The sequence below is a fragment of the Choloepus didactylus genome, chromosome 6, assembly GCF_015220235.1.
Source record: "Choloepus didactylus isolate mChoDid1 chromosome 6, mChoDid1.pri, whole genome shotgun sequence".
NCBI lineage: Eukaryota > Metazoa > Chordata > Mammalia > Pilosa > Megalonychidae > Choloepus > Choloepus didactylus.
In genome coordinates this window covers 124,175,077-124,188,307 of record NC_051312.1, presented here as the reverse complement: position 1 = coordinate 124,188,307, position 13,231 = coordinate 124,175,077, and the positions used below count along the sequence as shown (strand labels likewise).

General features: G+C 32.3%; 1 protein-coding gene across 5 annotated transcripts in view; it reads right to left on the bottom strand.

The window, feature by feature from the left end:
* The window catches only part of ATM (ATM serine/threonine kinase), a 135,076-nt gene that overhangs the window by 65,767 nt on the left and 56,078 nt on the right, over window positions 1–13,231 (bottom strand). For 4 of the 5 annotated variants that reach the window (XR_005217550.1, XM_037841329.1, XM_037841327.1 and 1 more), the window contains 9 exons: window positions 12,124–12,293; window positions 10,335–10,581; window positions 6,923–7,038; window positions 4,761–4,887; window positions 4,066–4,265; window positions 3,325–3,499; window positions 2,635–2,799; window positions 1,724–1,856; window positions 773–868 (listed from right to left, as the gene is read on the bottom strand). Coding sequence is in view for 4 of the 5 variants with exons in the window: in XM_037841329.1 (XP_037697257.1) it covers window positions 773–868; window positions 1,724–1,856; window positions 2,635–2,799; window positions 3,325–3,499; window positions 4,066–4,265; window positions 4,761–4,887; window positions 6,923–7,038; window positions 10,335–10,581; window positions 12,124–12,293 (1,429 nt within the window). In the remaining variant the exon portion in view is untranslated. Of the gene's footprint in view, window positions 1–772; window positions 869–1,723; window positions 1,857–2,634; window positions 2,800–3,324; window positions 3,500–4,065; window positions 4,266–4,760; window positions 4,888–5,643; window positions 6,008–6,922; window positions 7,039–10,334; window positions 10,582–12,123; window positions 12,294–13,231 lie in introns of those variants that run through there. The other variant, XM_037841330.1, reaches the window with a different exon arrangement.

Here is a 13,231-nt window from a genome sequence, read left to right as displayed (position 1 = left end):
GCAACTTACTGAACCTACGGGGTGTCTTGGGAGTCTCATAAACTTAACATTTGGTGTCGGAAGTGAAGGTGGTCTTGTGAGAACTGTTCCCTAACTTCACAATGATAAACTTCAATAAAAAGTTTATTAAAAAAAGGAATTATCTTAGATTATAGGCTCCCAGTGAGAGGTTAAAGAGGACTCAGTTGAAAGGTAGCAGAATTTGTGAAGCACCTCATATTCAAAGCAACGCTGTAATGATAACTTCAAGCTTACTTTAATCATGTAATTTTCCTGTCCTGTGGTAACCAAATCTAAATGCCCGTAGTAGGCATGATGTTGGCTAATTATCTTACATTAGGTTTTATTGCAAATGGTGGCAGAAAGGGACTTGAATGCTGTTTTAATATTTGATTTAATCTACTCCTATAAGTCTTCACTCATTTTTGTTATACATAAAAAGATATTAAATATCAGTGATAATATTTTTATAAAATCTATCAACAGTCAAATTTATTTGCAACCTATCAACTCTACAAATTGGTATTTCTGTCTTACCTAAATTTTTACAAGGCATTTTTGAATTAGTTATGCACACGCACAAATCACTAACTTTCCATTTAATATGAAGGTCTAAGGAAGGAAAGCATGAAAAGACTGCTTAGGGAAACCTGAATTAATTAGAAACATAACTTAGCAAGCATTTCACATGATGCTTTTTAAATTTTGAAGATATTATAAAGAAGACCACTCAAACATCACAAAAACCCATTCATTCAGTCAAACAGTTTACCTAAAACTTCTCTTTCACCAGTGTGGTTTACTGCCATCTTGGACAGCTGCAATAAGCTGACAACTAACTTCACCACTATGCCATCTTGTGGGTTATCTAGGAGTAATTTAGAAAAAATTAGCTTAAATTATCATTGAGACAACACTTTTATTTTCAATATGCACACAAATTATCTGACTAGAAAATTTTTATGAATTTTTGAAAAAGATTTTGTCATGAGAAGCTTGAAAAGTATTTAGCAGGTTTATTTGGACTTATCCTTACAACACAAAACTATGCAGAAATGATCAACAACATTTCACAGAGAGAGGAAGATGTCTTGAAAAAGTTATGCAGAGAATTCTGTATCTTAGCAAAATCACAAACAGAAACACAGGAATCACTGAATACAACCCAGAAAAGACCTTGGGGGACTTCTGGTTTTGTTAGCCTCTTATATCTAGAGTCTAGACTAGCACTGTCCAAAAGAACTTTCCATAATGATGGAAATGTTCTATGAACTGTGCGATCCAATATGGCAGCCACAAACCACATGTTATTACTGAGAATTTGGAACGTGGATGTTTTCTGAAGTTAAAAACACAACAGCACAAAAAAACCAAGAACACATATACACACATACATGTACTTATATATAAACACACACATACACACATATACATGGCTTTAAGGTTAAAATGAAATACATTTCTTTCATTCAAGAAGGCTGGAGCAGGAGGCAGAGTTAGATTAGTATGCCTGATTCTAAGAAATTATTTTTTTTCTTTTAGATAGTAGGAAGTCATTAAAAATTTCAAGCACTAGAATAACATGATCACGTTTTTGGAGATATCATTCTGGCAGAAGAGTAGAGGATGGATGAAATGAGAGTGAGTAAAGATGAACAGACAGTTAGGAAGTCTCTTATAAAAAGAAATTTGTACAAATAACCCATATTATTAAAATTAGTACCCTGAGATGCTCTCATAAGATCCTTCATCTGATCTTTATGTTGTTCCAGCTGTCTTCGAAGATCCTTCAATCCTTCAAGTCTTGCCAATGGAAGAGCATCATGAACACTTACAGAGAGAAAATGGTTAATTTCCTAAAAGATAAAATTGATTAAAAATGTAACTTACTTTTAACATGTTGATTAAGTTTGTCAAGTAAAACTTAATAAGAGAAAAATAAATTACTAAGTGCTTTGTACAGACACTAACCCATCACCATTACTACCAAAAAAGATAGAAATAACTTACACCTTCCATTTCAAAGCCTACAATTTGTTTCAATCCTTTATTTCTAATAGACTCTAAATAACACAATTAGATTTCAAGATTCTTACAGCATGCTTGATTGGAGAGAAAAGCTTGAATTTGTATTTTATTTATTTCTATTTCATTCTATTTCTATTCTAACTCTAGCTTTATATCTTAATGTACTTAAATATTATTTTCATATTATAGACATAAAGTCAAATATAGACAATGATTTTAAAATTATAATAGCATTTATAGGGAAAAATACACCTGAACATAATTTTGAAGTTCATTAAAGTTAAAATAAGATTTAAACTTCTATCATCTCTAATGCAAACATTAAATTATCTCTCAAAAGATCAGATGGAACATTGAGATATTAATGGACTATAGGATCTTATGCACATCAAAGCAAAGTATATTTTGTATTACATTTCCTGGCTATTTAAATTCAGATCTTTACTGAGAAACATCGATATCTATACTTTTACTACAATTCAAGGGGGCATAATCAGAATGTTTTTTTTTTTTTTTTTTTACTTCTGAAGCACTAGAATTGTTTAAAAAGTCCTACCATCCATATTCTCTAACACAAAAAGAATAAGATGGTGGAAAAATTATTACCTCCAAGAGTGTAAAAGGTCCTCTACTGTATTTGATTTTCTGCTGAGTAATACGCAAATCCTTAAAGACAACATGGTCAGGAAAAGGATCTAAAAGCTTAATTGTGAGATAGAGGTTTTCATTATCTTTGTTATCTATCACCAGGTATTTCAACAAGCCCAATACCTAAATATAATTTAAAGAGAAAAAATGTCATTATTATACAGTAAGACAACCAAAACCCAGTGTAATAAAGATAACTATAACCTAGGTCATATAAAATGTTCTAATTACTTCTAAGTTAGCCAGCTATTACTGTTTCTAGGCTTCCAAATAATTCAACAAATATCTGAAGTCCTATTATAGGCTGGGCACTGTGGTACAAAAATGCCAGTATCACCGAAACATTTTATATAAGTAATATCTCAAACTCTGCCACAGAGATGAGTGTGAACTACCATCCCAAACTGACTACATCTATATTTCAGCTAAGTAACAGAGAGAACTACCAGGCTATTAATTAGATCAAAAGTATTATGAATAACTGATTACAAAGATTAATTCCTTACGAATGTTTTTATAACCATTTTCCAAAGAATATTTTCATTAAAATTACTATTTACACCAGGTAAACATAAAACAGTAAGGTCCTTCCAACAATACTTTATGAAGGCTTTCAAATAATGTTTTGAAGATTATTCAGGAAAATACCTGTTCCTGAACCTCCAAATGATCATCCACAAGGGGTATAAGTGTACCAACGATAACATGAAGATGGCTTTCTAAAGCATCCTTACAGTAAGTCACTGCTGTCTGGCAAACCCGGCTTAATAGGTCACAACAAAGGGAGAAGTTACGTAATGACACATCCGTGAAATGAGTAGGTCTAATAGAAAGGGGAAAAAAACAAGTTCTAGGAAACTACTTTTATTTAAACTCATTCAAAAGTCATTTTTATTCAGTAGCTCTAATACTGATATGGCTTGACATGGAAGTCACTTTCATATGCAATTCTATAATGGTTTAAAGTAAAAAAGAACGATATCAAAAGACAAAAAGGAAATATATATTCTTCACGTAGTTTGGAGAGCTTACATTTCGTGGAAATGTTATCTGCTGATAGAGAAATCTCATTAAAATCAATGGAGGGGATCAGAGATGCTAAATTGAATATACAACCCAAATTCTAAAGTAACATATATATTTGATATGATCTACCCCTAGTATATTTATTTTAAAATTATGGTGTCCCTTACTAATTGACATTTCTAGAGTTGGAGAAGTAATGACACAAGTGAAAAAAAAAAAAAAAAAGGGTAGCTATACATAGAATTCAAAAGCAAAATTCAGAGAACAATTCTCTGGCTTGTACCTCTTAAAAGGATATAAATTTGCAATTCAGAAAAGAGAGTAGAAAAACTACTTACATAATGGTCAGAATATAATATTTACCTTCTGTTGATGTAGTGAATCAATGTATAAATAACATCTCGAAGAACAAAGGCCCAAGCTCCTCCTAAGCCACTTTTTATTTCTTTCAGTAATAAACTAACAAATAGGTGATATATTTTAAGAATTCTATTTTTTTTATAAACATTATTTGTCTCAGCAGCTTGCTCACAAATGGCTATAAGAATTTTCTGGTAGGAATCCTAGAAAATAAATAAACATTTAATAAAAATATGTCTAATTGCATATAATAAGCTGTAATAAATATATTTTATGTTCAAAATAACTAAATTACAGAATTTAGATTTGGGTTTGATAACAAATGCAAAATGCTACATTAAGGAAATTACTTTAATCTTTAAAAAAATATTATTGCCAATTTATTTAGCTTTAAGATAGTAAACTATAATTAAATAGCATATTCTTATTTAAAAAAAAAAAAGGTAAATATATTCCATGAGCTAATATATGACAAAAGCATCATGAAATTCAGGTCTTAGACTTAACATATTTCAACTAATACTGACAAGTAAACTACCAAGAGATAAAACTAGCAATTGAGAGTGTTTTTCTTCTGAAACTATTCAGATAAGTTTACCATGTTTATCTTTCTCTCTTTAAGATATACCTACAAAGATTTTCTAACAGAAAAAGAAGAAATTTTCTTATCAGTTATTATACTCGTAATTTACACTTACAGGGCTTTTGGAAAGAATTTCTAAAATGTTTTTAAATTTGGTTTTATGGCAATTGCTGATATAGGCAAATGTTGCTTTAATCACATGTGATGGAAAATGAGGTGGATTAGGAGCAGGATCCAAATCCCTAAAAGAGTTCAAAGAAATAACAAAGTCATCATTTTTAGAACAAAATTATCAAGAAAAAAACAAGTTTTGTTGAGCTGCCAAAAAAAAAATTTAGATAATCCTAAATTTTGAAACAATTTTTGTACTGAAAAATTATACTTTTAATAAAATCATAAATGACGTATCACAATCTATACATATCAATTAGATTACCAAATACTTTTTACCCTTTATGATCTAATCAATCTACTAAAATGATCTGCTTAATACTAGTTTATATGCCTAGCACTGTTGGGCATCAGAAAAAAAGAAAGGGAGAACTTTTTAAGTAGCTTACAATCAAGCTGGGAAAATAACTCTAACATTCACATACACCTAAAAAGTGTTTCACATCCACATGAAATTATACAGTAGCATAAGTTCTCTAAGTCCTCGTAAGTGAGGAAGAGGATGCAAAGAGCTAAGCAGTAAATGCTCTTACAGAAGAAGGAATAATTTCCAGGTGTTAAAAATTATTCTGTGATTTGGTAAGAAAAATTAGGTGAAAACTAAGATAGAATTAAATAAAATAAAAAGATAGCCAAAAGAGGAAATTCATGAAGAAACTAGGCAAGGTCTCTGGAAGAAAGGCAAAATTTCACTTGGGGCTTAGAAGATTGAAAACATTTGCAAAAGTGAAGAGTAATGAAGGGAGCATTCCAGGGAAAGTATAGGGTTAAAAAAGGAGTAAAAGCAGGAATGACAATAGCATGTTATGAGGATCACAAATAAGACCAACCTGGAGAAGAAGATATTTGTTGAGAGGTAATGAGAGAAAAGTCACATAAAACTACGTTAGAGAGAGTCCTTGGCTCCACGATATAATAGCAGCTTTTCTCCAACTTTATCTTGACATTCACAAAGAGGATTATGTCTTTTTTATCTTGCAGAGATGTTATAAGGAAGCAAACACCTTGACAGTGCTTTATTATCAGCTAAGCACTACACAAATACTAGTTGTTTTATCACTGGTTCAGTAGGCCATAATGAACTCATTTAAGAGGCACTCTTCTGGTGACTTCTTTAGCATGTTATGGTAGGAATTATCACTACTTTCCTCGTAGAGGACAATGAGATTTCTTCAACAGGGAAGTGATGGACTAAAAACAAGTTTTTAGGATGATAAGTACGATGATAATATTCAGAACAGATTGATGATGGTAGAGACTGAAGCCAGGCACAAGAACTAATAAGTAGCTGTTACAATTCAGTAGTGACCTGAGATGCTAATAATAGAAAGATACAGGAAAAGAAAACTCAAAGACATTTTGAAAGAGGACTAACGTGAAACTGAAGAAGTTTCAAATAATTTTAGGTTTATGAAGTTGGAAGAATAGTGGTAGACTAAAGAGAGAATTGAGAAGAGTAGGAAGAAAAACTAGTTTTGGGGAGAAATAAAGGGAAGATTGTATGCTTGGTCTGGCACATGTCAAATTTCAGGTAGATTCAAGAAATGCTTTGTTGTTAAAAATACAGGACTTGACTATAATTGAGATATCAAATTTGTAGATATCAAAGTTGAAATAATTTATATATATTCTTTTCATTGCATGAATGAATAAGCTCAGATATTGAGTATAGAGAAAGAACATCAAAAAGCAAAGGACAGTCTGGAAGATCCTGATAGCTAAAGAGCATGAAAAAAGAAAAATGTTCTAGAAAGACAAGTCATAGGTAAGTAGAAGACATCCAGGAATAACATGTCATGAGGAAGAAAATTTCAAGAGGCAGCAGATGGCATAAGGCTAAAATAGTACACAAAGACTGAGAAGAAAAATGTTACTGAATTTGCTAAGAAACTGTTCAACCAGGAAGAGCAACACCGTGGCAAGGCAATAGTAGAAGCTGGTAGATAATTACTTTGATTTGAAGGTGGTTATTTTTAAAGAAACAGAATTTAGAAACAGAAAACATTATCTGAAAAAAGAAACAGACATTTAGAAGGTGTCAACACATAAACTTCCCGAGGAACTTCTGAATTTGCAGCTAGTCCTCTAATTTTAAAACGTCCATACCCTGAAAAGTTGCAGAGGTCAGTGCTTTGGCTGGCATCAGAATGTGCTGGTTCATGTAATGTCATCAGTAACTCCACCACAATCTCTGGTAAATTACTAATAAATAAATGATCAATCTGCAAAGACACAACATTTAATATTTAATATTTTTATGTTTGTGACCTTTAAGAGAACTGAAGGGGCTTACATTATGGTCTTATTTCCAAAATCATTGTGACTACAGAAACAAATACATGGCTAACTCCATCCTCAATCTTCATTTTCAGTCTTGACTCACTTCAGAACTCTGCCTCACTTGTAGAACTTTCCCGAGTAAGAATTCTGAGTGACTGGCAATAATCCCATCTCTGTTCCCTGCCTGAGTTCTCCCCAGAATTGCACTTGGTTGATATCACAAACTTTGATGCTAGCTGCAACCTATATTTCCCATCACCAAATACAGACTAAAGTCTACCCCCAAAGAAAGAGCTGATTCTTCCATCTGCTTCACACTGTAGGTAGCCTCACAAAGGACAGCAATTCTCAAAATATAAAGAATGGGTCTGTTCTGAGAGTCACCTCCAGAGAACCTCTTTTGTTGCTCAGATGTGGCCTTTCTAAGGCCAACTCTGCAAATAAATAAATTCATCACATTTCCCCCAACGTGGGACATGACTCCCAGGTGAGACATGGATTCCAGGAATGAGCAACATGGGACACGGATTCCAGGAATGAGCCTGGCTGTGGCACGGAGGGATTAAGAATGTCTTCCTGACCAAAATAAGGTTCCAGTGGCTAAGAGATTTCAAATAGAGTTGAGAGGCTATTCTGTGGGTTACTCTTACGCAAGCTTCAGCTAGATATCCCAAATGGCCACGTAGGACAAGCCGTAATCAAAGTAGTGCCGAAAACCCTAAAGACTATCCTGGTCCCTGTCTCACACTTGATAAAAGTTTCACTCACTAAGTTTATTTTTTAGAAACTTAAATCCTCCAGAGTGTTCCTATGCCAGGTAAGTCCCCAAACCCAGAGGCAACAGCCTCTTCAAGAACATCAACCAGATGCAGCCCCCTTTCCCATAATGTTGACACCCCTTTTCAACATGAACAAGTTAGGGTGATCACTGCCTAGACATCCCTGAAGATCGGGAAGGGGATTAAATGAGAGGAAAGGGTAGCAAAAGACTAGATAGGATTTAACAAAGGATTAAGAATACTAAATCTTTATAAGAATGTTTTTTAAATTTTATTATTATTATTTTTAGTTGCTAGGTATTAGAATAGTTAGAAGGAAATAACTGAAATTGTGGAACTGTAACTCTTAACATTGTTGGAAATTTGCTCTATAGCTACGTGTTAAATTGTACTTTGCAAGTTATCACCTTTCTGTATATATGTCATATTTCACAATAAGGAAATAATTGAAACTGAGGAACTGTAACCCATAATATTCTTTAAAATTACCTACGTAACTACTTGTTAAATCGTTCTCTGCAAGTTATCATCTTTCTGTATATATATTTCACAAAAAAAAATGTAAAAACAAAAAATGATCACTTTACACTTCTGCCTAATGAATGAGAAATGGAAAGTCTTGAAAGTGGATCTTTTAACTCTCTAAATAAGCAATTACAGTATTCTAAACTAAAAGACAAATGGCTGATTTGCTTGATTCTGGAGGGGGTTCTAAAATGCACTTATCACTAGCAAAAATATTTTGGAATGTGACTAGAAAGAAACCTAATATAAAGATTCTAGCTTTTTCCTTAGGCTTAAAACATCAGTGGTCTATGTCATCATTTCCAACATTATAGCCTTTTTAAAATCCAGGCTCATTCCAAAGTATACCTGGAATAAGTAAGGATAAAATGGCCAAGTCTGATTAGTATCAAGGAAAAATGAGTTCTCTTGTATACGAGAAAATCATTGACTTCACTGGTTTCATGATTCTCTAATAAGCCAGATTTGTAATGTCTAGCTCAGACACACAAAAATTGTTCAGATGTCTAGGTATAGCTAAACAATCTTGTTGACTGTAAATATTTTAAGCATTCAACAGTTGAGTTTTACAAGAATCAATGATTAAAATAGTTGTACTTACAATCCACAGAAAAAGAATGCAGACAATTGTTTCTCTAATATGCACTTTTTTGAATTAAAGAAAAAATTAACTTGTAACTACAATTTAATGCTAAATAAAACTAAATCTAGCAAGAATTAAACTTACATCTTTAATCAAGAAGCTAAGAACTCATTACTTATTTTTTGCCTCTCTCCATCCTTAAGACTTGTGTTTTAATCATAGTTGAATGTATCACTTTTCCCTCCTAGACTTATTCCTACTCTGAAAATTGCTACCTTTTGGTTCTAACATATAAAAGAGAATGGTAAAATTAGGGGTGCTCAGAGGTCTAAGTTGGAGAGATTGGGTGGGAGGGTGAAGCAGAGTGTCTCTCTCAAATTCCATAATCTGGAGTTTCAACATTTTGTTCCAAGTCTTCTGAGAAAGGGGCACCTCTGTTCACTACTTGCCATGGGACTATAGATTTATAAACAACTCTGACTGGTAGTGGTCACCTAAGCAACTGAGGGACTTTCTGTTCATTTTTTGGTTTAATATAGATGATTGGGCAAACAAAAAAGAGTCTTTCAAGGTCTATCCAATTGTTAACTCTAATGTTAACCAAGCTTGGTTAGTCATCTATTACATACAAAAATAAATAAATAAATAAAAGGAAAACAAAAAAAAAGAATTGGCATTAGCAACCCTTTTTTAACCCTAAAAAAAATGTTTACACATGTTATAACATGTTGTCTCAAATAATTTTTGGATACATAATTATAAAATAAACAAAGCTTGTCAAATCTTTTTTCTTCTTGACTCCTCTTTTAACAAATATATAGTCATGGTACCCAATAAAACTAGGTGGCTGGTATACGTATATCAGTGAAAAAAAAAGACAAAAATTCTACCTTCATCGTGCTTATATTCTAATGAGGTAGACCAATAATAAATAATAAACATAATTCATAAGTATATTAGATGTTAAAAGGTAATAAACATCTTGGAAAAAGGAAAGAGCAGGGCATAGGGAACTTGAAAACTGAAAGGCTTTGTGGGACTGGAGAAGGAGTGAAAAAAATTCTCTATGAACGGTTCAGTATTGCTTGAATTTAACGACCAGCTTGCACCCATGTATTATTATCGGCAATTAAAATAAAAGGATAAAAGAATAAAATATAATGTAAAAAGAATAAAGCAATAAAATTATTCAGAAAGAAAAATTTCATGGATTGGCTATGCTAGAGAATGAGCATCACATGTTAAATCTAATTATATAACAATGAACAAATAACCTTAAAATTTAAAATTTCCATCTTAGCTCAATTGGGAGGTAGAGAAATTGGAAGGTAGATAAAAGTTGAAGCTATACCTGTTTTCCTAACAAGTCTTCATCTTTAAGCATATCATAGACTTTGGCAGCAGTCTCTCTCTGCTGTGACATCCCACGGTCTCCTGTGTCCTCATACGCAAAATAAGGAAGAATATTTACAAGAATCTTTGGAAAACAGTCTGTTAGAAGACTTCTCCAATTCTCTTGAATCTGATTAGCAATGGACTTCAACTCATCAAAATGACTTCTAATCACCAGATGTGGAATCAAAACCTTAAAACAAGATCTAAAATAAAAAATGTAAAAAAGCTTATATACAACTTTTCAAAGTAACACTTTTATAATAGAGTTCTCAAAATAATAAAATGTCTAAATACAGTCAGCATTAGAGTATCATTTTATTGAGAATATGATACACCGTTATTCTTACTCTAAATTTATAAATGGAGAAATGAAGTATATTATTAATAATCACACTAAAAAATAGACCTTAGAATGTACCACTCTAATTCCAATTCAAAAAAAAAAAAAGAAAAGAAAAGATGGGGATTGATTTTAATGTATATTTATTTTTTCTTCATAACAAATCTATACTAAATCATTACAAAATGAAATGTAAAACACTTTATAAATTCAAAGAACAAATTTATCTCTTTTTACTGCCAAAATGAATAAGACATGCTAGATACACTTTTGTATGAATACCCTTCTTAAAGGAAACTATTTACAGACAAGTCGTTACAATCTATGTAAATGTAAAAAGCTTTCTTATGGACATGTGAAACCCATCCTTAATATACTTCATGCAAAATGTCTAGCAAGATCCCTAGCATACAGCGTGCTCAACAACAGCTGCTTTCCCATCACCCTCATACCTGAATATTACTTATTTTTTATTACATTTGAAATTTCTTCACTGACAATAAAGATATTTTAAACATAAAGAAAAGGGCGACTTTCTGTAACAGCAAATACAGTTCATAAATTCCCACCTATTGAGAATTTTAAAGTATAGGTGACGTATTTCAAATAGGCATTCATGATACTATTTCTCTATCCTCTGCCCTTGACAGACTTAATGCAAATTTTTTGAGATAAATTCACACACCATATAATCCATCCAAAACATACAATCAATGGCTCACAGTTTCATCACATAGTTGTGCATTCATCATCACAATCGATTTTAGAACATTTTCATTACTCCAAAAAAGAAATAAATAAAAAAGAAAACCCCAAATATCCCATACTCCTTATCCCCTCCTATTATTTTTTTAACAGTTTTTGAATATTACTAACTGCCTCTCCATTTTCAAAATTTTCTTCTCCAGAGTTAAAGTTAGCAAAATGAATACTTTTATATTAAATTTCTAAATCTAATAGAAATAACTATTGAAAGAGTTTACATTCAGGCAATAGAAGAAAACAAAAAGCAGAAATAATCTGCCACTAGTAATTTAAATTTGATTTTTCAAAAGGAAGATTACTAAAGCTGAAAAGAACCTTTAAGATCTCCTTGTGTACCTCTCTTACTTTACAGATGAAAAACCTGAGACCAGAAGGCATTTACGTGGCTTGCCCAAAGTCACGCAGATGGTTACTGACAAAGCTAAGACCAAATCTGAAGTTCAGTGACTCCCAGTTCAGTAAATTTTTATTACAACAAGCTGCCCTGCCAGTTCTAATATGTAGCCTTCCATCTCTGTATATGTATGTGCATATATTGGGAGTGAGAAGGGAGGGCACAAAGCACTGTAGAAAATTGCCAACATTATTATTATCTAATGTTAAATTCAACATATTTCACACATGCCACATGCAAACCTACCTGTAGAAATCCTCAACATTTGTGTAGTTCAGTAAAATAAAAGGAAAAGAAGACAAGCCGTATCTAGTATCTTGAATATTTAGCCACTCCAAAACCAGATAATCTAAGTGAGAAGCCATAAAGTCTTCTAAATGTCTATATCCAAAATTTTCAGATACTTTCTCTAAAACCTGTATAAATAAAAAGAAGTCAATGCTTTAACCAAACAATGAAAAAGATAATTTAAATCTCTGAAAATATAATTTACAATACGACCTCGAAGCATTTATTTATTTAAATTTCTATACCTTGATTTTCTCATCTGTGAAATGTGGATAATAAAAGTTCCTACCCTCAATGAAACTAAATGAGAAAATGTATATAAAATAAATAACAGTGCTTGGCATATGGCAAACCCTTAATAAATGTTAGATGAATAAAAAAGTAAAAAATATGCTGCAGTGTTGAACATTTATTTCAAAGGAAGGTCTAAAGTAAAATTTTTCTGCTCAGTCTTCAATACAAATAAGAAAAATCCAAATACTATATACCATGTAATAATTCGGTATTATAATGGTATACTTTTTTTTTTTAAAGGGCATTATTTTAATACTGAGAGGTAAAGGTTAACTTGTCTAAAGCTGATTCCCTATAGGCTGGCCTACTGTAAAGCTCCATGGAAATAATGCGGGAAGAATGCTAACTGGCTGATCAAGCCACTGGTTCACTGATTGGTTCACCCTGCAAAAATCTGCAGTTGAAAGGCTGGGAACTTCCCAAACCCTGAATGCTGAGGTGGCAGAACTGGGCTGGGGCCAAAGTTCTATAACACTGTTTACTACTGTAATCACATGGCTTGGATCTCAGTTCTTCTCCCCTAATCATACACTTTAACAGCTCCACAGCCCTAAAATTTTATTTCTGATCCCAAGGTGTTCTGCCAGAATCCAATGAGGTAAAACACCTGCTACTGCTCTTGACTCCATAAATGCTATCCCAGAAGGCCTGGTCTGTTTGCTGACAGGTCATTCAATATTGTTGTTTCAATGAATACCTTGTGAAATGCTCTTAAAGTGAATGTAAGAAATTACACTGCAAACAAATAAATATACTATTTACGAAGTTATTA